We start from the raw sequence: 26,372 nt of genomic DNA, 5'->3' as shown, positions 1-26,372 counted from the left end.
GGGAATGGAGACGACTTTTTGATATAGTACGAGCCACCCCGGTTATAGCATGCTAGGTAAGGTGATGGTCTCTCGTATCTACTGTTCAATATTGCCCTGGAAGGTACAATTAGAAGAGCGAGGATTAACACGAGTGGCACGATAATCTAAAATTTGTTTGGCTTCGCTAACGATATCAACATTGTGGCTCGGACCATTGTGAAGATGGCGGACACGTACATCGGACTAAAGGCCGAAGCCAAACGGATTGGACTGGTCATCAATGCATCGAAGACGAAGTACTTGAAAATAAGAGGTTTCACGAGAAGACAGTGCATACCTTCAATCTCGAGCTCAAGTTGAGATAGAGGTGGTCTGCGAGTTCTTGTATTTAGCCTCACTGGTAACTGCCGTCAACGATTCCAGTGAAGAAATTCATCGACGCATTATGGCAGGAAATCACACATACTTTAATCTCCGGAGAACGCTTTGATCGAGTAGAATTCGCCCCAGCACCAAGTTGACCATCTACCCTGATCAGGCCGGCAGTCCTGTACAGCCATTAGACATGGACTATACTTGTAGAGGAGCAATGTGCCCTTGCGGTCATTTTTGGTGAAATACAGATGGAGAACGGAATGTGAAGATGACAAATCAACTACGAGGAGCTGCTTGGGGAGCCATCTATCGTCCAAAACACCTAGATTGGCAGTTTGCCAATTGTCTTAACGATTCCAATCAGTCAGGGACAAGACGGAGAGGTGCACAGCGGTTAAGGTAGATTGATCAGACGACGACGACGAAGACGACTTTCGGACTCTACGCAGTCTGCAGAGCTGGCGAACTGCAGCCACGGATCGAGTGGAATGGAGATTACTCTTACCGGCTTGGGACTGTTTGGTAAGGTAAGTTCAAAGATGAGAGCCTGGAAACTCTCATATCAAAAGTTTCCAAGTCTCAACAATTTCATCAACAACTACCTGGCATTTTTTTTTTCATCGGCCAAAATGTGAAACTCTGGCCGCTTTGAGACACATGTTCCCGAAGTCCGATTAAGGTGAAATTTTGCATGGAGACTATTTTCGAAAAGACGAAACCACAGGCAGACGTTCAAGCAAGAACAACAGTTATAGAAAATTCCGTATAAATTTTCGAACCAAAAAAAAGAACAACTTTTTTCACAGGTGTAAGAGGCTGGCGGTTAGACCAAAAGACTATAAACGTCACAATTTCACCTACCAATCATGAATTCATCATGGTGTCTGTATTTTATTGAAAATTTGTATAAAACATATCTTATTCATTGAAAGTGCAAATTGTATTCAAAACAAATGTTGAGTTTTTGTTTTTTTCTATCTATATGAATATTTTTAAGAATAAGTCAATTGACAATTAGGAGACGTGTACTCTATTTCAGTTGTTTTAGGGCAAACCAACCAAAAAGTGGGTACCAGAAGCGCTGGTACCAGCATCAATGAGTGGTAGATGAAAAATGTATGGAGTTTGACAGCCACACGAGCCCCTTGGCTTAGACCCCTACTTCTGAACGAAATTCGAAGGTATTTTTTTCCCATAAAATAATGTCATTGCTATCCTAATGATCATCATATATATAATTCTGTGATAAGCCTTATTCTCCAAAGAGCCATAATGAACACCTTAAAAAGATTAGAAGGGAATCTTTGCACAAAATAACTCTTATTTTCAAAAAGTTAAACAACACATAACTTATGCATAAAGTTCATTGCTTTTTGAATAACTGTCATTTTAAATTGGCTTCTTAAACCCACAGGGCACAAACACACAAATGTATGATGTTTTCAACCCTGCAGTGCAATGACGTCTTGTATGCTAGTTTTTCATTCATGTGTGTTGTAATGAACGACAAACGAATACCACTCCAAACATACGAGCTTTTTACGCTGAGTTGTTCACAATTTTTACTCATTCCGTGTCTTGAACCCGTCAGTTTGAGCCAATCGCCACGGTGCGTTTGCCTGCATACGTTAATCACGATTAAGAATTACATTCAAGCGGTGTCCTAGTTCAGCTCCCGGTGACTAGAAAGTGATAAGGAAACTGTTCTTGTGAGGAATATTTGCACAGAAAACGCAGCTCCAGCCAACGAAGAAATAATGGGAGTGCCGAAGGTTTACGTTGTCGGTGTCGGAATGACTAAAGTAAGTTTCATTTGCCTGTTTTTACTACCTCGCTTTTCATGACTTGTAACTTACGCTACGTACAGGTGCTGTAATAAGTGCTTGGTACGTAGAGAGTGAAGGCCATGGTAGTATAGGAAACCTGATTTGATTTCGTAATTTTAATAAAGTAATTGTAATCACTTGACGGATCAGTCCAATCTGTGTCAAATATACACGTTATCTGTTCGATTTGAGTTATTTTTTACCTTGGATTAAGATTTTGTTCTCATTCCAACAGATTCTTGAAACTTCCAATGAACTTTGAACTCCCCGATCGCGCAAACGAGATTCCCACCGTCCAGTGGTAGTTACGTTAGCAAAACAAAACTTATAACGTTATATGAATTGCACTTTTTTGCACTAGGCCGTATTTTTCTTTGATAAATTAGGAAAACGACTTAGACGATATCTACTATCTCTACACGCACACAATTCACCGTAGCTTACTAACCGAGTAAGGGAAGACCACCGTTCCGCGTTCAGTATTCTAACTAGTTTAACAAACGAAGAAAACGACCTTTCATCCTTTCCCTCTTCCGTCGAACTCAACACGCGAATGAGACGACTAAAACAAACGCGGCAAATCGGCTTACGATCAATATAGATATCCGCCAGTAGACTATACTAACAAAGTATAAAGGAGAAATCACTCTAGATAAATACCCATCTATTTGTGGAATCGATTTGTTTACTCTGTGATGCAACTTGGATAAATTGATTGAGTTAAAAACGTCCTGATTTTTTATTGATTATTTAAGTCATGTTACCTGTTAGTCTCGTAACTGAACAGCCTAACGGATAACAGTTTCCTTCGTAATATCAGATTTTAATGTTATAGTAAAACATAACATACGCAAAAAGCTAGCCCCAGGTTACACTCTTTGCTTTTGGTCTCAAGATAAAGCGTATGAACTTTCATCCGTCCAAACAGCTTTATCTGTAATGATTCGTTATTTTTGTCTTATCGCCTGTTATTGCCGTTGGCCAGGGAACGAACAAACGAACAGAAAAAATGCACTCATCGCGGTGTCACTTAAGTAAGATTACATAATTGTTCGATAGCATTCTAATCGCGAAAAAAAATAAATTTTTCTGAAGTAGAATACTTCTCTCAGGAAGTTCGGCTAAATAGGGATGTGAAATGAAAATCTAAAACTGGAAAAAGTGAGAAACATGTCCAATTTCAAATGCTAATAAATCGGTTAGTTTTCGATGGATTTCCTTCGTTTTTGCAGCAATCGATTAGAAAATCTTCTAAGATTCCTACCAAATGCATGAAATTGCAATTTTATCATTCGAACTATTGTACTATTGAAAATACTTAAGCCTTGTCAAAACACAAAATTAGACCTCTGATTGGTCGTTATACCGCGCTTTCCCAAGCACGGTCGGCAGAGTTATGGACCTAGTAAATTGGGAATGCATCATTTGGCCTATATAAGAGCTTTATCAGATAATAAACAGACATTTCATCGGATATTAAATTGAACAACTGAAATTTGAAGAACACAAATGAATATTTGAAGAGTTAATATTTTCTCGTTTTGCGCTATAATCCAAAGTTAATTATCTTCATCTACATACATACTCTGACTATTATTACTTGTTTGCGTCGCTTAGTGTTTGGCTACGGTCATGCAGAACGCAAATAACGGCGCGATGCGATTCGGCAAGACGAAATGTGTTGAAATGTATAGCTCTACTTCGCCTTAAAAAGAGCTGTACATTTCACCACGGTAAGGCGAATCGCATCGCGCCGGCATTCGTGTTCTGCATAACCGTAGCCTTTGTTCCGTTCCCGTTCAATGATGTCGTATTAAATGTGCATATTACAATTCGGCAGCACTTCAACTTCTCATTTGCACAAAATTGAAAAATATTCAATGAACTTTATTCAAAATATCAAACAAATAGAAATTACAATACTGCCAATGAACGGTCAACGTTTATTTACTAGAAAAAATGACACACGCAAGCAGCCGGGTTATCTTTCTTGTAAAAGTATTCTACTTCAACCTTGCGGTCGTGGCTTTGCATACAACCTTCCTGTGATTTTTTATATTTTTTATCAATCAAAAAGTTCGAGAAACCCGGCCGCCGGGAGAACTTCGACTACCCGCAGATGGCGAAAGAGGCGGTGACGAAGGCCCTCAACGATGCCCGTATCAAGTATGAGGACGTTCAGCAAGCCACCGTCGGCTACGTGTACGGTGACTCGACCTGCGGCCAGCGAGCGTTGTACGAAATCGGCTTCACCGGTATTCCCATCTATAATGTGAACAACAACTGTTCGACGGGTTCCACGGCGCTGCTGCTGGCCAAGCAGCTGATCGAGACGGGAAACAATGACTGCGTGCTGGCGCTAGGTTTCGAAAAGATGGAACGCGGTTCGTTGACTTCCAAGTACATGGACCGAACCAATCCGGTTGAGCTGTTAGTTTCGGCTATGGCGGAAAAGTTCGACATCACCGGGGCACCAATTTCTGCGCAGCTGTTCGGTAATGCTGGTCTGGAACACATGCAAAAGTACGGCACGAAACCCGAACATTTTGCCAAGATTGCCTACAAAAATCATAAACATTCCACCAATAATCCGTAAGTCGTTGATTTATTCAAACAGCACGCATAGTCTACATTCAGGCGCATTTCGTTTCGCAGCTACTCGCAATTTCAAGATGAATACTCGTTAGAGCAGATATCCAAGTCCTCTAATGTGCACGAATTCCTCACGAAGTTACAGTGTTGTCCCACTAGTGATGGTTCCGCCTGTTGCATTCTTGCTTCGGAAAGTTTTGTGAAACGTCACGGACTGGAGGCACAAGCCGTTGAGATTATTGCCATGGAAATGTCGACCGATTTGCCGTCATCGTTCAAGGTGAGTCTCGGAACACTAATGTTATATCGTAGAATGGGTGATCACAGCTTTTGTTCTGTTTTCAGGAAGGAAGCGCTATGAAGATTGTGGGTTACGACATGACTCGTAACGCTGCACAAAAAGTTTTTGCCAAAACTAACTTCAAACCACAGGATGTAGATGTGGTAGAACTTCATGATTGTTTTTCGGCAAATGAGCTGATTACCTATGAGGCGCTTGGTTTGTGCCAGCCTGGCAAGGCAGGCGAATTTATCGATCGCGGCGATAATACGTACGGAGGGCGGGTAGTTGTCAATCCTAGCGGTGGATTGATCTCCAAGGGACATCCGCTAGGTGCTACTGGGTTAGCTCAGTGCTCAGAGCTGTGCTGGCAACTACGTGGCGAAGCTGATAAGCGCCAAGTGAAGGGAGCTAAACTTGCCTTACAGCATAATATTGGTTTGGGTGGTGCTGTTGTTGTGGGATTGTATCGGTTGGGTTTCCCTTACACAAGAAAGCCTATTAACACCAACTTGACCGCTGCCGGAAAGCTCAAGGATACACCCGAAGGCTTCCTAGTAGCTCCATATATGAAGCTACTGGAAGAAGCCATGGCCGATGACAAGGATAATCTGATCGATAGAGTTCGCGGAATCTATGGCTTCAAGGTTACCAATGGACCGAATGGTGCTGAAGGCTATTGGGTTATTAACGCCAAGGTTGGCAAAGGCTCCGTCACCTACAAAGGAACTGGTAATAGAACTAGTTGATCCTTCTTTTCTCGGATTTTATATCAGCTTACTCTTTTTTAGATAAACCTGATGTAACATTCATTATAAATGACATCGATGTTGTGGATTTAATATCCGGTAAGCTCAACCCACAAAAAGCCTTTTTCCAAGGGAAGGTCAAGATTCAGGGCAATATGGGACTGGCAATGAAATTGGTGGATCTCCAGAAGAGCGCAAACTCACGGATTGAAGAGTTGAGATCTAAGCTGTAATGCGATGTAGTACGGCATTTACATATTTGTATTATATTACGTTAACTATTGGCTCCGTCGCGGCATTTTAAAAATGTATTGTTAAGACCAATTGTGAGAACAATTCAAGGATATATTTTATAAATAAAACATAAACTGGTGATAGCTCCTAGACATTTGTTTATTGTTTTATCAAACACTCATAAATATTTCATTTATCACTATTTTTCACTCTTTGATCACTCATGGATGTACGGACTCAGCCTCAGTTTGTAGTCTAAATTGGTCTAAACTGTCTAATTAGTTTTTACTTTCGCGTCAATTTCACTGAAACCGGACACACCTCGGCAGCAAAGCCGCTTGAATAACTTATACTCGATCCAGTGGTAGACAAACACAAAGGTATAAACCGCGATCTGCACATCTATTAGATAGTAGGAGTACCACGGTAGCTCAGTTGAGTATGATTTGGCTAACGGAAGTCCGCCGGTAGCGACGACATGCTCGCACCACCAAACTGCAGTTTCGACGGCACTTTGGGGTCGATTACGATAGGAGAAGGAAACTCGTTTCGCGTTTTCCATCGTCACCGGGTCCAGCGCTTTCCGCAGAGATTCGGACACCGTCTCACGAGAGATCTTCTCGTACGGTAAAACAACGCCCATTCCACGGTGTGCTATAGCAGCAGCGTTGTTATGCTGCAAGCAAGGAGGGTAAAATGTGAGAATTAATGAAGAATTCACAATGGGTGGAACTTACTTGGTCTCCATACATCGGTGTAGAGACAACTGGGACACCACAATAAGCTGCTTCAGAGCTTCCCAGCAATCCGCCGTGACTCATGAAGACACGTACCTTTGGATGGCCTGCAAAGATAAAATGCTCATTTACAAATTTTTTCTTAGGCTTTGTTTTTCTGGACTGAACAATTTGTAAAATGTCTGAAACATAAAAAATTGAATTCATCAAAATGGTCATTTGTTAAAGTTATAAAGTAGGTAGATGACATTTGGATCTGAAGCGGCCTAAACTTCCCGAAGTCGTCACTGAGTACTAACAGACACAACAAAAAAACTTTTCCGGGACAAAAAATGCCGCCCGAGAAATGGAGCAGCTGGATCATTCTCAAAAAATTCTACAAGAAACTCAACGCATTCTGCGCAGGCTTTGAGTCGCAAGCAGAAATGTGTCAGGACTCAAGATAAAGATGGAGAAATTTCGACGGATGAACGTGAGGTGATCGACAGGTGGAAACAGCACTACGATGAACACCTGAATGATAGTCAGGATTCAACGCGTCCCGCAAAGGCTTTGTTGCGCGAGCCAATATGAAGCAGAGAAGATTGGATTGAAGATAAACACGTCTAAAACGAATACATGCTCGGGGATGGTGTTGAGTGCAACAGGGCACGCGGTAGTGTCGTGATAATCGACGGTGATGAGTTTGAGGTAGTCGACAAGCTCGTGCACCTTGGCTTAATGGTGACTGAGGACAACGATACCACCCGTGAGATTATGAGGCGAACTATCAACGGTAGTTATGCCTACTATGGGCTCCACAAAAAAAAATACGATCGAAATTTCTGAGTCCCCGCGCAAAGTGCACCTTGTACAAAACGCTTATTAGACCGGTTGATATCTACTGGCATGAGACGTGGACAATGCTTGAAGCGGACCTGCGAGCGCTCAAAGTTTTCAAACGACAGAATGTGGAGATCAAGTTGGCGGAATTATGTTATGCAGGCCATGTCTTAGGACGTACAGCCATTCAAGTAAGCAAGTAAGTATCAGTTGAGTATCAGTCTAATCGACATCGTGCAGCACTTTGTGGACGCTCAATACGCCCATTCCGGCATCCACAATAATCAGAAAATCGAGAGAAAGCCCGGTTCTGGATGGTGGACTACCCTGACCGACAAGAAAAATCCAAAGGATGCTGAAGAGGAAGACCGAGGGAAAAGTTGCTACATCCCTGCGTACTCTTGGCCGGGAGGTCGATGCAACCGGCCCAACAGTGAAAAAGTACTTGGCGAACATGGATATACATGTCGGGGAATATAAAACTAGGGCTTCTCTCCTCAAGCCAGAGATGCCAGATGTTTTTGAAACATGTCTGCAACTGCTCGAAAAACCGGAAAAATTTGCTCGAAATCTAAAAAAATTCTATCCGTGGTCCGAAAAAATTTTGCTCGCGCAGGCAAAAGTCTGTAAAAATCTGCACACAATTTAAGAAAATCTGCGCAAATATAAGAAGACTCTGACAAAAATCTGCAGAAACCGTGGAAAAACTGCAAATATCTGCAAATCAATGAATATCTGCACACGGACTCCAAAAATCTGCGTTTTGCAGACAAATCTGCACATTTGGTATCCCTGCCTCAAGCCAAACAATAATCATGTTGTCAAGATGAATGGGGTTATTTCAAGTTGGTCCGACAAGATTAAGTACTTGGGACTAATTTACGATAAAAAACTTATTTTCAAAGAGCACATTGAGAGTATACAAGCAAAAATCATCAAATAGGCGAGATGTATAAATCCTCTCATTAACAGGAATTCCAAACTTCGTTTAAAGAATAAACTTTTGATTTACAAAAAAAAATTATAGACCAGTAATGCTTTATGCTGTACCGATCTGGTCAAGTTGTTGTTTAACAAGGAAGAAAACGCTTCGAAGGATTTAGAATAAAATTCTGAAAATGATTTTGAAGCGTCCTCCTTGGTTTGGTACACTCGAATTACATAGACTCACTGGTGTTGAAACATTAGAAGCTGTGTCAAATAATATTATTAACAATTTCCGACAAAAATCGTTGCAATCCTCAATTGCTACGATAAGCGTTCTTTATGGCCAATAAGTTAGCAATTAAGTTAGTTGTAAGTTTATTTCCCCTTTTTTGACAAGTAGGTTAAAATCCCTACGAATGATAAGTCCTATTTGCGAAAGTAAATAAATCCTAACAATTGAAATTGCAAATTTCTAACAATGTTGAAAAGTCATCATCTGTGATTGGACATACATACTCATTACTTACTAATATTTATCATAAATACCTTAGCTACTCACAAAACTCCTTTAAAAAAAAATATGTCGGAAAGCGGCAGTCCCGTCCAATTGTCTCGGAACTGCAGGCAATTCGATTTTCCCTGCGAATCGTGACGTGGCCGTGGTAATGAACGAAGAGACTCATCTCACCCTGAATGGCAACGACTGGCAGGGCACTTCGTATTTCACTTCCCCCACGAAGGAAGTGAGCTCCGAGGTGAAGTTCATTCCACACACCAAGTTCATCAAGAAGGTGGGCCGCTGTGGCTGACAAATAAGGGATATCAAAGCCGTTCTTCTTTCGCTCCGGACTTGCCGTGAATAGGTAAATTTATAGTATAGTATTAACTCTTCAATATTTGGTGTTTTCGTGCAACGTAAGAATTGACATCACTTATACGACGTGACGCGAGACAAAACACAACACTTATCGTTCTTACTGCTTGTAGTAGGAACGATAAGTATTGCGTTTCATCTCGCGTCGCGTCGTATAGTATTACTGGTTTTTTATCGCCATTCGAAAAAAGTCCATTTTTTTAAAGCAAACGTTATTTCACCACATTTATATTTTTTCTAAATGTGTTTCGTTGCGAAAAAGTAGCAGCATTTTTGAGCAAACTTACTTCCAAATAAATACGAAAGAACGTTTCTCTGTATTGCATTTTTGCCTAGTAAGAAAAATAAGATTACTTTTTCAAGGCACTGATGAGGAGTCTCCGTTGACAATATACTTAAAAAGACTGAATTAAAAACTAATAACCTTTTGATTATTCTTTCTCTGAGGAAATTACGTGAGGTTGCGTTGGAAAAAAAGTACGAACAAAAAACTTAACTTTTTTTTTCATTTTTCGTACCTTTAACTTTCAGAAATAATTCATAATAATAAACTGTTTGGCCAATTTGTCGGTAATTTTTTTAAACCGTGATCAAATGAAAAAATCCATTGTTAGCCTAGTTGCTTGACACGAATCAACCCAATGATTCCATATTCATTTGACACATTGAACATTTCTCGGCTTAACATGAATTTCAGTGACATTTCCATCATTTGGCAACACTGTTATAAACACCAATATAATGCCGTTTGGCAGGAAAAATCACATAATGTTAAATTAGTTTTGTATATGAACGCGATAGCTATCCAAAGTTGAATAAATAAAATTTCAACGGGGAATTCATGGTTGAATTGCCATCGCCAGACCAAAGTTTCACTGAAATCTAAGCATTTTTTCTTGAATGGTAATATTGTTTACAAATACTTTTCAGTTTGTTCGAGCGGTGTGACGTCTCCATCAAAATTGTAGCCACTAGTTTTGTCTTTCCACAAAATATATACACAGTAACAAAAAATATGAAAAAAATATATTAAAATAATAATAGGTTCCTTTTTTAAAAATCTCTTTGTGTTAATTAAAACTACAAAAAGTTATTTGAATATTGATGGTTGTCTTATCACGAAAAAGACAAAATTTAAAAAAAATAAACAGTTTGTTTAATTTGTGTGATGTCTTCGGCAAAGTGGTAGAAAGTAGGGTAACGGGGGTATTTTGGCTCGGTTTAGAAAGTGACTGCACAATTTATTAAAAAAACATGATCTCTATCGTACCATTTTAAAGTGCATAGTATTTATTTTGACATACATCGTTCAACTATGCATTTTGTTGGAAAATGTCAAAGAAATGTCAAAATTTCTAAGAAAGACTAAAAACATACTTTGGACCACAAGTTTATATTTTGACCCACCTCTATATTTAGAACCGTGTATGTGAAATATTCCGGACTAATCATATTTTAGATCATCAGCGATCTTTTTTTATAGTAGAAATAGTGGGTTTTAAGAGGACATCCTTCTGCCATTTTTGCAATTTGAAGCATCTGAAAATAAATAGATCGGGCTTATAGCAGGTCTGCAGGCATTTGCAGCCAGTTTCATATCGTTGAATGTTTCATGTTGATTTGAATTGAAAAATAGTTAGCCGTAAATCGCTGCAAGCTGTTTCTCTGTCCAGCCCCGGCACCAATCGACCGAACAGTAATCAAAGAGCTGTCAAAGTTGGTTTTTTTTCCTGTATGGAATTCCTCACTGCGACCAGAATCGTTGATCTATTGTGAGATATGCCCGGGTGTCTGCTGTATCCCACACTTCTATTATAAGCAATACCGCTATAGGGCATTTGCACAGTGCATATGTATTAGTCATCTGTTGGGCAGGCAAAAGTGACAGCTCCATATGATTGACACGGATCGGCAAGCGGAAATTAATTTAAATAATTATTTTAGAGTACTCAATACGAAAATCACGCAATAAAAACTTATTTCATCAAGCTTACATTTTCAGTATTAAAATTCGGTATGCGGTAAAACTTGGAGTTTTAAAGTTGTGACTCAGGCTAATCGGAGCGGCGCGAATATTAAACAATGAATTTACCGAAAAATATTACATTTCCCGTTGTTGCAGAATATCTCGCCGGTAGAAATGTACCTTGGAAATTATATAAAGGTTTTAAAAAGTTTAGATACATTTGAAAAATACCGGATTCCGAGAACGTTATGTAAGGATTTTGTTTCAGTTTCGTTAAAAAAAAAAATCAATACTAATCAATGTTGATTTTTTCATGTCTAAGAAGTAGTAAAAATTTTAAATTTATGTATCGCTATAATTTAAAAATATCTAGAAATTAAATAAGAGCTGTTTTTTTATGGACTCGGTAGATTCATGATCGCCAAAGAGTGCATACGTTCTAGAATTTTTCTGACAAAATGAAATAATAAAATGATAGTTAGGCCGTTACAAATTTTATTTTCATATTGGAAGGGGAAGAAAAAAAGCTCAAACCGTTTTGTTCATTTCATTGGTTTTCCGACTACATAAATGCTTAATTCAGCAACAAACAAGTCAGGTGACAGCGAGAGTGTCGTCTTAAGGCAAGCGAAATAAATAATAATAATAATAATAATAATAATAATAATAATAATACTAATAATAATAAAGGGTTATTTTTCAACATTTATTTGAGTGCAAGTTACAAACGTCATAACTTGCACACAAACTTTGATCAAAGATATTTCTTTTTTTTTCGTCTCGGTGTTATTTATTTTCTGCCACCCCCTCTGCTAACTTTGATAACCTTGGACATAAAAAGAATTCGAAATTTGTATCAGCCTTATCACTATTCGTGGATATTCAAAAAAAAAATCGACACAAAAAGGATAGGAATCCGTCAAGTAATTGATGATTAAATCTCTACTCGTCACAACAGAAACAAATGATAAATCTGCAATGTGTGCCCGCCCAACAGATGCTATGTATGTATGTGTAGCAAAAGCCCTATTAAGAAGTGGCATGCTTATTATTATTTTTTATCAGTGCTTGTGTGTAATGTGATGCTCTTCCTTTACACGCCTACTGTTCTGCCTGTTATCGCATAGTTATAACATTCGACATTTTATGGATTTCGTGCTTTTTATTGGGAAATGATCAGAATAGTATGTACTGTTTCCATCTGAAAAATATGCTTGTATTTGTTCGAAAAAAGTCGTAAAAAATATCAAGTTGTTAGTATAGCGTAAATAACCGCATAATTGTCACACTGCTTAACTTTTCCACTTTTTTACCAAAAAAGCTTTCATCCAAATCCAGATCTGCATGCTTTGGAACTCGGAAGTTATTCTGGTCCGGTAACCAACCACCGGTGATCCGTTTCTGATGTTCAGCTCATGTTTGTTGAATGCATGAAAAACTTCATTTCCCCTGTGATATATTCCAAAAGTAGCTTGAAAGTGACGGCATTAATGTATCATTGCAAAAATTTCAACCAATTTGACTTCAAAAGTAGTGTTCAATGTATACATAGTGTAAAGTAGTGCATTTTTCCATGATACTAAGTTCAGTTGAAGTGTCTCTTTGCAAGAATATATTGGGAACAATGCATTTAGAGTCAAAATATAAAAGTGCGATTTGCTCGAACTACCAATTTTGCAAATGTTACAAATATGCGATTATGGGCAGTGTTCTACTATAGCGATTCTCGCTCCCTCTTGCCAAATATCACCAATTATAATTCCCTGGAGAAGTCTCGTCGGGCGTCCTTCTGGCCAGTTTTATTAATAAGAGGGACTTATGTTTTTGTTAAGAAGAAATCACGCAAAGGTATTATAGATTTCAGCATAGAGGAAGAGTAAGTGGTGGGGAGCCTAAGAATGAACCCATACTTAAGGTCCAGTTTTGACATCAAATGGCCTGATTCTACTAAGATTCGAGCCCACGACCATCCGCTTGACAAAGCGGACTCTGTAACCTTGCGGCTACCCAGCTGTTAGGTGGCATGGCCAAAATATGTTCGCTTTGGGCTTTGGCCATGCCTTAAACTACTATTTTATCTTTTTTCCCACTTGTTAGAATATAAGAAGAGATGGTATTTTATTAATGTTATTACAACAGTTTATTGTTAGCTTTTGGAAATTGACTTGAATATTACCACTTTCTCTTAACTTTGTGTCGGCTCAGGCATGATTTTGAATATGTATGAACTAATTCCAAAATAGTGCTACCTTGAGTCAGTATTTTACTGAAAACTTTAGTGTAGTATGATCCTTAGATATGCTATTTCACTGGTGCATACAAAGTTTTCTAACATTCATTGAATTTGACAGATAAAATGCGTATAATGTTCGCGGGCGGGTCAAAAAATGTAGGTGGGCCAGAATACTCCCGGTACCCTAATTTTGTCCTGTAAATTATTGCGTCCTGAGAAGTATACAAGTTTAGTAAAAAAAAACGTAAGTTAGCCGAAGATATCATACCAATCAAGCATACCGTTCTGGTTTTCATCGTTTTCTTTTTTATGGAATTTAAACTTTTTTTGTCATTTTTCCATGATTAGGCAACCATCAATGCTTAACTAACCTTTGTGGTTTTCATCAAATACAAATAAGATTTTAAAAAAAATGATTCGTTCAGTGTAACATCTGTGCAAAGTTTCAGCCTAATAAAAAAATATTGAAATTGGGACATTTGTTATAGAATTGCTCCTATTTTATTAACCAAACCTAAAAATCATTGTTTTCTATATTATCATCAGCAAACAATTGATTTTCATATTTAATTAAAAACTTATGATGTTGAAAAGTGATAATCTTGGAACAATGAACCTAATCACTACTTTGAGTAGACGCTAAAAATCGAGTTTACATGCTAAAACCAAATACGTTTCGAGCTGATTTTGATCCGCAAGACAACAAAAAAGGTCAGTTCCTGGTTACTGATGACATGCAATCACTATTCAAACGATGCGAAAATACACAAAACACTATGCTTCGAAATGCCCTGATGTCAAAATAAATGACTACCTATATACCAAACGCGTGTCATCTACATTTGGAGGAAATTTTCAGCGACCGTGAAGCATCACGCAGTGGTCGAGTGATTGAACTGTCCACGCGCGCACACATTTTGGGTAACCATTTCTGCATGTCATCACAGATGAGTGACCTCCATTTAGTAAAAAACCAAATAAAAAACGAACAGAAACACGAGTCAATCGGTATCGCGCGACGCTCGTTATCACGTAGGTAACAAAAAATAAAGATCAAATATTGGCAAACTTACACAGTATTTCCCGCTGCGGAAGCCACTTCCTGATGTGAACGTTGGACGGTTGATTAGGCAGCGTTTCATTCTCCCACTTCCAGATAACTGTCTGCTTGAGCGATCCTAGCGCCGCAAGTAAAGCGTTGCGTTTTTCTTCCGGCAGGGTGGCAGCTTTGATCATTGATCCCCAGCTGATGTAGATGACACCGTGATCGGCTGAATCCAGCAACTTTTTTAACGAGGGATCCAGTTCCTTGAAGTCCTGTATGTGAATACCACCCAGCTCTACAACTGCCGGAGTCAACGGTTTAGGCCCACTGAGCGAATAATGCTGATTGACAAAAATCATGCTGGTGCGCTTCTGCAAATCCTTGATATCTGGAATACCAGGTCCAAAGCGTTCCCGCAGCATTTTGTTGGCCGAATTGTCATTGAACCAACTGTACATAAATTTGAAAGCATTCGCCGTTATAAAGTTGGCAGTTCTTTGCCAAAAGTCCATCTTCTCGGAGTATCCCATGAAAAGGGCCGGTATGTACGAGGGGTCGTTCGGGTTTCCAACACGATCGTAGTGCCATGGCATGAGCGGACAGCTACTGAGGCCAATGTAGGGCACGTTAAGCAGGTGGGCCACTCCTAGCATGCAGTCATTGTTGAACTGCTCCACTAGTACCAGATCGTATTGTATTTTGGACTCCAGCACTTGTTTGATGGCGGGCGATTCGAGTGCATTTTTACACGCTTGGTTTCCCCAATCGTACAGCATGAAAAACTCCGTGAAATGGGCAAACGACGGACGGTACTCGAAGAGCTGCGGGTGAAAAAAAAGACAACGCAATGGTAAGGTAATAAGCTATCAACGTACGATAAAAAAAACGAATTTCGATGCAATGTCTTGGTTTAGTATGTTATGTAACGATACATGTTGTTTGGAATATTAAATTGCATAGAATTTACTCTAATAGAATGTCAAGGAGCTTCCTTCGGTGATATGTGTTGAGTCTGGGATGCGCGGTTGGTGAACCTCTTAATGTCCACCGCTTGTTCTCAGTTGTTTTTTGTATGTAACATTTTCAGTGTTATAAGGCTCAAAACAGTTTTTTTTTTTTTGAAGATTGCAGCATGTCAATATTTTAGATTTTTACAACAATTTCAGAACAAAGCAACATGGACATAAAAGAGTTAAATCGTTTGTCAACTCACCTCAAAGCTGACCGAGTTGATCAGTAATTCCACGCCCTCGAGCTTGATATCGGTGTAATTGGACGGCGGGTTCGCACTAGGGAAGTGACTGACGACAGTGACCTCATGACCTGCGGCTGCCAATCCTTTCAGTATCGGCTCGAAAAACTGGAAGTGACTGATGCCAGGATGCGGGAAAAGACCAAGAATTTTGTACGACTGAACATGGCCAGTGGCGATGGCTAGTAGGACACCGATCCAGTAGATGAACAGTTTCATTGTGCTTGCATCGATCGGTTGTACGCGAACTGCAACTTGTCTGTTGGGGCGTGAGAAAAGAATGAGGACAGTTCAGATTAGATTGTTTAGTATTGTAATTATCCATTTGTTAACCCTTCTCATTTCAGTCATGCTTTTCATAATAGTTTCGTGAAACAAAATTTTAATAAAATATTCGCTGATTAATGGACAACAGCGGACGACGTCGATTAGTGTAATATGGAACATAATACAGCTAATAAATTTGGCTTCTTTCTAACGGCTTGTTTATTCAGTCGTATACGATTCCAGCTGACGACACTTCGTACCGGTTTCCATTCAGCAATTTAACTGATTGATGAGTGTCGTGAGTGCAGTATATTACTCAGTGCCGGTCATCAGACTCAATTCAGTCCCAAATCTGCCAGTACGTGCGTGGAGATTTGCTTGCCCTGAATCGTCTAGCTGAGCTTAGCTCAACGATTTAAGATGATTTCAGCAATGAGTTGCAGTTTTTCGCCAGCTGAGCGATAACTCAATGAAGTGTTTTGATTGAGTAGTTAAAAACAAACCGCGGTTCGTTATTGTTTACAACTTTGTTAGGTCACATGTGCATGGTCACTATGACTTTTGATTAATGTTGTTTAAATACAGCGCTATAAAAAAGCACTGTTTTGTTTGTTTAATTAGGAGGATCATAAATATATTGCAGGAATTAGGGACGTGAGTTTTAAAAGTAGGAATTTTTCAATAGTATTTAGCCTAATAGCCGTTATTTTTCACAAATATTCATTGTAACACTCATGTGTATCATACAATGCTGGGTAGATAAACACTTCCATATGACTCAGCACAGTAGTCAAAACAAAAAACGCCGCAAGCAGCTCAGAAATATTGGTATAGACGACAAAGAAAACTTATAGGTGGAGTAAACTATGAATGAGCAAAATAGAACCCCAATGAAAAGAAAACGTTAACAAAATCGCGAAAAACGGTACATATAGTTATATCAACCCCTAACACTGGAACTAACACTGTTTCGCGTTATTGTACAAAACGTACAAATCGACTTTTATACAAAAACCGTAACTTAGATTTTTAGATTCTAAATGTGTTTAGATTGAAATAATGAAATCAATATTCGAAGTAACTTTTCTGTCACAGTATGTGATCAGTAGAAATAGTGAAAATTCTTTTGAGTTATTCGACATTATCATGAATGACATTTGGCATAGAGAACATCATGACTTAAGAACCTCATTTATTAGATAAAATTTATTCGTTATAAAAATGATTATTCGAGTTTTCAAACACTCGAATTTTAATATTTGGAAAACTAGAACCAATTTAAATAAACGACTATCCGACCCAATACATCTCTAGTGTTCGGGTATTTTAGCTATTGATTAAGGTATATTTGAAGATGTATTTTGCGTGTCCTGGATGCAAATATAGTGAGTGTTACGTTGTTGGTAGCGTTGTTCTCGAAAATAAGTTTTTTACAACTAGCGGTAGTGATTTTTCATGAAAAAAATTGATTTTCCACTAAAAAACCTAAATTAATCCACCTAGCGGTCAGACCCAGCCTTTCTCATTCAAACTTATTATATGTTAGAATAGATTTACACGATTTAAGAGAAAAAATACTCATTGAAAATTTCTGCTGGTTTCAGCACAACTATACCATTATTAAATACTATACCATTATTAAATTAAAATAAAAAACCTAACATTCACACACATATGAGCATACATTAAAACGTACATATGCAAATATAATGAAATCAATATGTTTCAAATACAGCACGCAAAAATCCAGATGACTACTTCTAGTTACCGGAGTACATCCTAAAATGGCTAAATTTTGCCTAATCCGGGTATTTCGATGGCGAAGATGCCGACTTCACCCATTATGAGTATTGCGGAAGCGGTACACCCAAAGGCCAGAAATCAACTTAGGACGCCATTTCAAATTTCTAGATACTTAGTAGCTTCCGATTTCTGGAAAACAACCTTGAAGAGACGAACATTACCAATGTTTTTCAGGAACATTATCCCGGGCTCGAAAGCCGGGAGTAAACTCAATATTTCACTTTGAAACCCGATTTTGCAGCTTTCGGTTTCTGGAAAACATCTACACACGTACACACCCACACACAAACATATACACCAATACATGCACACATGCAGAAAATGCTCGTTTCGTCAAGCTGAGTCGAGTAGTATATGACATTCGACCATTTGGATCACTTTACTACCTTTTAATTAGCCAGTGATCGTTAGGAGAAAGTCAATATGTTTACTTTCATTATGTGATTTCACATTTTTATGAACAACGGGCAAAGTTACAATCCGAATACAATGAAACTCAATAGCAACCTATGGGGCAACTAGACCTTTCATTTGACACTAATTTTGTGAAAATCGGTTCAGCCATCTCTGAGAAAAATGAGTGAGTTTAAACAACCTCAGGATAACTTTTCTTTACATAACTTTTGAACCATATGTTCAATCATAACGAAATTTAAAAGTTAAGGGTTTTGGAGACAGCCCGATAATTTGAACCCAGTTTTATTGAAATCGGTTATGTGGTTTCTGAGATATCGATGTTTCGTGAACTTTACATTTTGATACATAACCTCTAAACCAAAAATCCGATTACAATGAAATTCAACAGCAACCTATGGCGCAAATAGACCTTTCATTTGCAATTAATTTTATGAAAATCGGTCCAGCCATCTCTGAGAAAAGTGAGTGAGAAAAAAAAGTTGCACATACACACACACATACACACATACATCCATGTAGGAGTGGGAGAGCCTGACGAAGCAGAGATATGAAGGACTGTTCGGATCGAGCAGTCAATCGCGATCTACCGAGAGAACAAGACGGTTTCTGACACGTTGCGAGATGATTCGCTTAAGTGATTAACTTTAGATTACACTAAATTGGCAATCTTTTAGCATTAAATAAAGAAAATTTCTAAAGCCGTTTTTCTTTCGTTATTACATGGGGGCTCAACCGGGATTGCCTCCTAGTGTTTTTGGTGCGTGTTTTCGTCCGTGAAATACACACGGATAATTGCGACGCCATATTGCGTGAACGGAGGCAGAAAAACCTCCACAATTCTGAGTGTTGTGAGATTAGAGAGAAATCTCTACACTGTGAGCTGTGAGAACCAAGTGAAATCTTCTCTGTGCTGAGAGAGAACAAAGCAGTGTTTGTGAGACTGACGAACGAGGTTGTAGCAAAATGTCTGAAACCGAGGAGCAACTCGCGCTACTAACAAATAAAGAGTTACGTGATATATGCGAAGAGAGAAATTTGTTAACTAGTGGCAAAAAAGTGACGCTCGTGCGAAGGCTGCTAGAGTACAGTGCAGTCGAGACTGCTGATCCTGAAGCTGTGACATCGACGCCGAAAGACCCAAAACAGTGCGAAATGAGTTCGAGTGACGGTGAAGATAACGCGCGTCCGCCGCAGTTTACTTTTAACGACATCGGCGATTCGCTTGAGAAGTTTTCCGGAGAGCATTCCGATCGTGATGTACGTGGGTGGTTAGATGACTTCGAGAAAACGTGCGAAAATTTCGGATGGAATAATGTGCAAAAGTTCGTGTACGGACGACGGCTGCTAAAAGGCACTGCGAAGTTGTTCGTGAGTAGTTCTTCTGGCCTCAACAATTGGGTTGACTTAAGAGCGGCCCTTGAAGAAGAATTCGAAGATAAAGTATCCAGAGCGGAAGTTCACGAGCTGCTGCGTAATCGCAGAAAGAAGACCGACGAAACTTTCCTGCAATATATCTACCACATGCAAAACATCGCGAAACGCGGTGGTATTGATGAGGAAGCCGTATGTGATTATATTGTTCGTGGCATAACGGACGACCCGGTGAATAAAGTGTGTTTGTTTGGTGCGAGAAATATGCGAGAGCTAAAAGAGCGCGTAAAGCAATACGAGAAGATGAAAAGCCAGATTCGTGATTGTGGTCGTAACAGTCTCAAGTCTACTGTGAGAGTAGAGAAAGAGAAAATAAAAGAGAACCCTAAAGTCTCCAAAAAGAGTGGCGCTGCTGAATCGACAACAGCCGAAATCCGATGCTACAACTGTGGCAACCGTGGACACTTCGCGAACGATTGCGAAATGAAATCGCGTGGTCCGAAGTGTTTTGTGTGCAGTGAATTCGGACATCGTGCAAAGGATTGCACAACGAATAAGAAAGAACCCGAAGTTAACATCCTAACGGGAGAGAGAATGCCAGTTCTACAGATAAGTGTTGGAAATATCGAGCTGCGTGCGTTGTTTGATACCGGCAGTCAACACAACCTAATTTGTGAAGATGCATACAAACAGATCGGAAAGCCCTTGCTCACCAATACCACGATGGTGTTCAGTGGGTTTGGCGCGATGAAGACGCGAGCCAACGGTAAAATCGTAACCGATGTGTGTGTTGATTCGGAAATATTTCCAGCCATTGTTTTTTATGTTGTACCATTTGGTAGCATGTCGTACGACGCTATTTCGGGTATCGATGCTTTGAATCGGTTGAATGCAGAGATCAGCAAAAGAGGAGTGAAGATAAACAAACGGCGTTCTAGCGAGTGCGACGAAATGAATGAAATTTTGATGATTTTAGAACAAGATAAAAATAATATGGAAATCGATGTACCACCACGGTATGCTGACACGATTAGAGGGATGATCAAAAATTACGCACCAATAAGGGATGTTAAGAGCCGAGTTGAAACAAAAATTATTTTGAAGGACGATATTCCAATACACATTAACCCGCGACGCTTTGCACCGAGAGAAAAGGAGATCTTGGAGAAAACTGTAGACGAGTGGCTCAAGACTGGTATAGTTAAGGAGAGTGCCAGTGATTACGCAAGCCCCGTGACGCTTGCGCCTAAGAAAAATGGATCAATGAGAGTATGTGTTGACTATCGACAGTTAAACAAGAAGATCGTGAAGGATTGTTTCCCAATGCGGAACATTGAAGATCAAGTGGACAAACTCAAAAGTGCGAAGGTGTTCACTACCCTAGATTTAAAGAATTCATTTTTCCATGTGCCAGTAGAAGTATCGAGTCAGAAGTATACCAGTTTCGTGGCCCATGCAGGACAATACGAGTTCTTGAAGACGCCTTTCGGATTATGCAACAGTTCGGCAAACTTTGGACGATTTGTGGCCGATGTCTCGTGATCTAATTAGAAAGGGACTTTTGATGATATATGTGGACGACGCGATTATTGCCTCCGAGACTGAAGAAGAGAATATCAAGATTCTGAAGGAAGTGTTGAGGGTTGCAGCCGAGAATGGGATTCAGTTCAATTGGGAGAAATCTCAGTTCTTGAAAACCGAGGTCGACTATTTGGGATACCTGATAGGTGATGGAAGTTATCGTATTTCACCATTGAAAATCCGTGCTGTGCAAAACTACCGTGAACCTTCTAATGCAAAAGAGTTGCAGCGTTTCTAGGGTCTTACGAGTTACTTCCGTAAGTTCATTCCATGGTACGCGATGATTTCTAAGCCGCTAACGTCTCTGCTGAAGAAGGATGCAATATACGAGTTCGGTGATCCTCAGCGACAAAGTTTTGCGTTGTTAAAACAATGTTTAGTGTCTGATCCGGTGTTAAAGATATATGACCCTGCTGCTGAGACGGAGCTACAAACCGATGCCTTTAAAGAAGGGTACGGTGCTGTGCTCTTACAAAAGAGCGATGATGGCAAGTTGCATCCAGTATATTTCATGAGTCAACAAACGTCAAATGCAGAGAAAAATTACAGCGTGTATCACTTGAAAGTGTTGGCAGTCATTAAAGCGGTACAAAGGTTTCGAGTTTATCTTTTGGGGATTCCATTCAAAATCGTGACAGACTGTGCAGCGTTCCAACACACGTTGAAGGTAAAGCAGCTGGGATCCCGTGTGGCAAGATGGGCTTTGCTTCTAGAGGAGTTCACTTACACTGTTGAACATCGAACGGGAACCAGGATGAAACATGTAGATGCATTGAGTCGAGCTCCAGTGATGCTGACAATGAGCGATCCGATTATAGAGATGATTAAATGTGCACAAAAACAAGATGAAAAGTTAAAAGCGATAACTGAGTTGCTGAAGACACAAGAGTTTGAGGGCTATTTTTTTAGTGACGATTTATTGATGAAATTGATTGATGGACGCGAAGTGATTGTAATTCCGACAGAACTTCAAAGTGAAGTGATTGAGAAAGCACACGATAACGGTCATTTTGGTGCTCGGAAGCTCGAAGAGATTTTAAAACGTGACTATTATATTCCAAATCTTACCGAAAGAATAAAGCGACAGATTGAGTGTTGTGTCAAGCGCATTTTGGCTAGTCGTAAACGAGGAAAGGTTGAAGGGCTGCTTGTTCCAATTCCAAAAGGAGACGTCCCTTTCGACACATACCACGTGGATCATCTAGGTCCGATGGATATGACGGAGAAGTTGTACAGGTATCTGTTCGTAGTGGTAGACGCGTTCACGAAATATACCTGGATATACCCAACTAAGACTACCAATGCACATGAAGTGATTCAGAGACTACAAAACCAGAGCGAGTTGTTCGGGAACCCGAGGAGAATTGTCAGTGATAAGGGAGCAGCGTTCACCTCGAATGATTTTAAGGATTACTGTGAAGGCCAAAATGTCGAGCATGTAGAGATTACCACCGGAATACCACGCGGAAACGGGCAAATCGAGCGTGTCAATCAGGTGATTTTAACGATGCTTACGAAACTTAGTGTAAATGATACGACAAAATATTACAATCACGTTGGAAATATTCAGCGGTGAATCAATGCCAATGTACATCAGAACACTACCGTGTCTCCGTTTGAAGCGATGTTCGGGGTTCAGATGCGCCATGAAGGGGATATTCGTTTATGTGAGCTGTTGGAGGAAATAAAGGTGGCACAGTTTTACGAGCAACGGAGCGATATTAGAGCGAAGGCCAGGGCCGCGATCGAGAAGGCGCAGCGTGAACAACAGCAATCGTATAATCTACGTGCGCGACAGGCATCAGCCTATCAGCTCGGTGATGTCATTGTCATCAAGAGAACGCAGTTGGGCCAGGCAAAAAGTATGCAGCTGAGTACCTCGGGCCGTACAAGATAACAACCGTGAAGTCAAACAACCGATACGATGTAGAGAAAATTAGCGGAGAAGGACCAAAGAAGACATCAACAGCAGCCAGTCATCTAAAGCCGTATAGGATCTGGGGACCAGAACCTTCGCAGGATGACCGAGTTGTAGGAGTGGGAGAGCCTGACGAAGCAGAGATATGAAGGACTGTTCGGATCGAGCAGTCAATCGCGATCTACCGAGAGAACAAGACGGTTTCTGACACGTTACGAGATGATTCGCTTAAATGATTAACTTTAGATTACACTAAATTGGCAATCTTTTAGCATTAAATAAAGAAAATTTCTAAAGCCGTTTTTCTTTCGTTATTACATACATACATACAGAAAATGCTCAGTTCGTCGAAAGGGGTCGAGTGGTATCCCAGTCAACATTTTCATACGTATAATAATGTTTCGATTCCAATATCCGCACTCATATATATCATACTAACTCGCATATGATGCACAAAAACAGCGTATGCGTACTATTTTGGAGGCGATATCCGTACTGAGGAATAATGGTATGTAATTTATTGATATACGTATTTATATACGATAATTTCGGATTGAAAGTGATTTGTTTCACGCTATCTTACAATTGTAAGCCTACAATCGTAAATCGGTTAGACTCCACCATGATATACAATTAAAACTGATTTATCGCGCATGATAATAAGCGTGGTATACGATTCCGACTTCGTTAGGATATATTTGCGATAATTTTCACACATTGATATACGATTTGTGGTTGACTGGGATATGACATTCGGCCATTGGGACCACTTTTATACCTTTGGTTTTTCCAGTGATTGCTATACCTTTCTAGGAGAAAGGCAAAAAGCCGCCGTTTTAGCAAGTTTCGGAATTTTCAAAAACGGCTATATAAGAATTTCGATAATATATTTCTATGTACTGAAAAAAAAAATCAGTCAAATCGATCAACTAGAAGCTAAATTTTTTTTCGACCTTCCAGAGTAGCCCCCCCCCCCCTCTAAAGAATGACACACGCATGCCAGACCACATTTGAGTGTATGGAAGTTTAATTGAATGTCGTTTCATTCAGTATACATTAACCACAATATTATTAATATACTTTTTTCCTATTTTTCTGTTATTGCAATTACACGACTTGATCCCGAATTTGGTGCTAATGTGTCATTCTAGATGTCTAAAAAGTCATTCGAAGCTCACTTTTACTCCAGGAGTTTTAATTTATCAGAAGACTATTTGCAATTAATATTAATTTGAGTAATACTAAACACGTCCCACAAATGCAAATTAGTCTGGAAGTGTGAATGTAATTTTCCGTCCAATGGTTCTTTTAACGGGACTTAATGGTCATGAAAGCGATCTTGAAATGTACGTGTAGAAACAGGGATTATCAAATGCATAGCATGATGCAGCAGTATTGCTATAAAAATTTAATGGGGAGCCGTTTGTCAGATTCAATCAGTTTGAGGGAAATAACTTTTTCTATAAGCTTTGTAGCGCCTCACGGTCTTCAGAAGAGTTTTTTTTTTTCAGAGAAATTTCCTACAAATTTCATGTATCGATATATTTTTAGGAGTCAACTGGACATCTCTAGAGAATAAGTTTGAAAAAGGTGATTTTCCCATATGAAATCGTATGCAAGCTTTAAAAATTGGGCGCAAAAATATAGTTCCACCGATCGATCTGAAAAGTTACACAGTTGTTATAGGACCCATAAGGAACACGAAAAGTGCATGCGAGCAAAAAAAAAAAAAATAACACCATCGCTTTTTTTTAAATATAACCGTGTCCCAGTCTAATGTTCATTTCTTTGTGAACAACTGAGCAACACCGCGAATTTAGAATGCTTTTTTTCATCAATAATGATGTTTCGAACCGCATAGATTCGACTGTATTACTATCAGAATTCAATTTTTATATACCTTCATGGCATATTAGATCACGATTTCTGTTACAACTACTTGGACTTAAGCTTTGAAGACAGCTGGCTATTGGCCTGTTAAAGTTGATAGGTCTATTCCTAAACCTGGATAATTACTCCCACTCGATTGATTAACCGTCTGCGTAGAAATTATCTAATCCTGAATGGAGATCGGGACCACCGCATTCCCATACATTAAGTTCAGGTTCGAATATTCGAAATCATCTATTAAATTTGTCAAATTTGAAAAATTTATACTGAGCGTCTTAGTAGAGTGATTTAAGAAATCAGAAGAAAAAATTATCAGTTTCCGTTAAACTCCACTAGAAATTTGGGGAATTAATATTGAAATTCAGTTCGCGCAAATACGTATTTCGACTGTGACATACAGTCATCCTCAGTGCTTATGTGGACTGTACGTCACTGTCAAAATACGTACGTACGTACGTACGTACTGACTGAATTTCAATATTTATTTCCCAAATTTCTAGTAGAGTCTAACGGAAACTGATAATTCTTTCTTCTGATTTATTAAATTTGTATTGTTTCTCCATCCAATCATCATCACTGATGATCAGGGTATTGGGATTACAATTATTAAGAATATTTAGATGACCTATTTTTCAGCTTCTAAATGTACAAATTGATGCAGTGCGGGCACAAAGCATAGCAAGAGCTCACCTTTTGATCTTATATAATTCAGTATAGTTTTTTTTCCTTTATGCAAATGGATTGATAGTAGTTTTCGAAGGATTTACATTCAAGTCTTCCCTATTGCCATACGAAGACGACTATTGCCACGAGCAATTATGACTGTATCATCAGCGTTCCAAACCATCTTCTGTCAATTACTTGAGAAGATCATCAACTATTAAAGGCCACAGTAGCCTCCTAAGGGACCCATTCACTTCATTTCGCTTATGATAGAACTTCCAAAATTTGCGTCGCTAATTCAATAAATAATGCAATCGTCGAAACAAAGTTTCTTCATAGCTGCAGTCACCAAATTATCGTAGGCGCCTTCTATATCAACGAAGGCGACAAGTGAATATTTTTTCGCTGCAAGAAATTTCGCCCGTTCTGTAACAATAGTATGTAGTGTTGTTACAGGCGGTTTGCACTGTTGAAATGCCAATTGATATTTGCTGAGAGAAGTTTTAGAATGATACATATGATGCCTTGAGGCATATGAAAACTACTAAATTCAGTAATTGTTATAACA

At 39.3% G+C, this 26,372-nt stretch overlaps 3 protein-coding genes across 3 annotated transcripts in view; 1 reads left to right on the top strand and 2 right to left on the bottom strand.

The window, feature by feature from the left end:
- Positions 1-2,692, bottom strand: part of LOC129733348 (UDP-glycosyltransferase UGT5-like) — a 37,373-nt gene extending 34,681 nt beyond the window's left edge. Inside the window, exon 1 of the mRNA XM_055695161.1 lies at positions 2,387-2,692. The gene's annotated coding sequence lies outside the window, so the exon portion shown is untranslated. The remainder of the gene's footprint in view (positions 1-2,386) is intronic.
- Positions 1,872-6,188, top strand: LOC129733347 (sterol carrier protein 2). Its single transcript, XM_055695160.1, has 5 exons — positions 1,872-2,159; positions 4,261-4,775; positions 4,839-5,055; positions 5,121-5,787; positions 5,847-6,188. Exons 1-5 carry the CDS (start codon positions 2,115-2,117, stop codon positions 6,035-6,037), a joined length of 1,635 nt encoding a protein of 544 aa, XP_055551135.1. The 5' UTR covers positions 1,872-2,114; the 3' UTR covers positions 6,038-6,188.
- LOC129733350 (UDP-glycosyltransferase UGT5-like) overlaps positions 6,174-26,372 on the bottom strand; it is a 31,312-nt gene continuing 11,113 nt past the window's right edge. Inside the window, exons 2-5 of the mRNA XM_055695162.1 lie at positions 15,856-16,153; positions 14,671-15,463; positions 6,776-6,882; positions 6,174-6,714 (exon numbers count right to left, since the gene is read on the bottom strand). Coding sequence (XP_055551137.1) covers positions 6,313-6,714; positions 6,776-6,882; positions 14,671-15,463; positions 15,856-16,113 — 1,560 coding nt within the window. The 5' untranslated portion in view covers positions 16,114-16,153 and the 3' untranslated portion in view covers positions 6,174-6,312. The remainder of the gene's footprint in view (positions 6,715-6,775; positions 6,883-14,670; positions 15,464-15,855; positions 16,154-26,372) is intronic.

This window comes from Wyeomyia smithii, chromosome 3 (assembly GCF_029784165.1).
Source record: "Wyeomyia smithii strain HCP4-BCI-WySm-NY-G18 chromosome 3, ASM2978416v1, whole genome shotgun sequence".
Classification (NCBI taxonomy): Eukaryota; Metazoa; Arthropoda; class Insecta; order Diptera; family Culicidae; genus Wyeomyia; species Wyeomyia smithii.
Note: the sequence above shows the minus strand (reverse complement) of the source record. Positions and strands in the feature narration are given on the sequence as shown.

What these genes read in the sequence shown, in the direction of transcription:
- LOC129733347 (XM_055695160.1), top strand. Translation starts at nt 2,115, where the DNA reads ATGGGAGTGCCGAAGGTTTACGTTGTCGGTGTCGGAATGACTAAA. An exon ending in ATTTGCCGTCATCGTTCAAG is followed by an intron (nt 5,056 to 5,120) that starts GTGAGTCTCGGA and finishes TTCTGTTTTCAG; the next exon opens with GAAGGAAGCGCTATGAAGAT. An exon ending in CGTCACCTACAAAGGAACTG is followed by an intron (nt 5,788 to 5,846) that starts GTAATAGAACTA and finishes ACTCTTTTTTAG; the next exon opens with ATAAACCTGATGTAACATTC.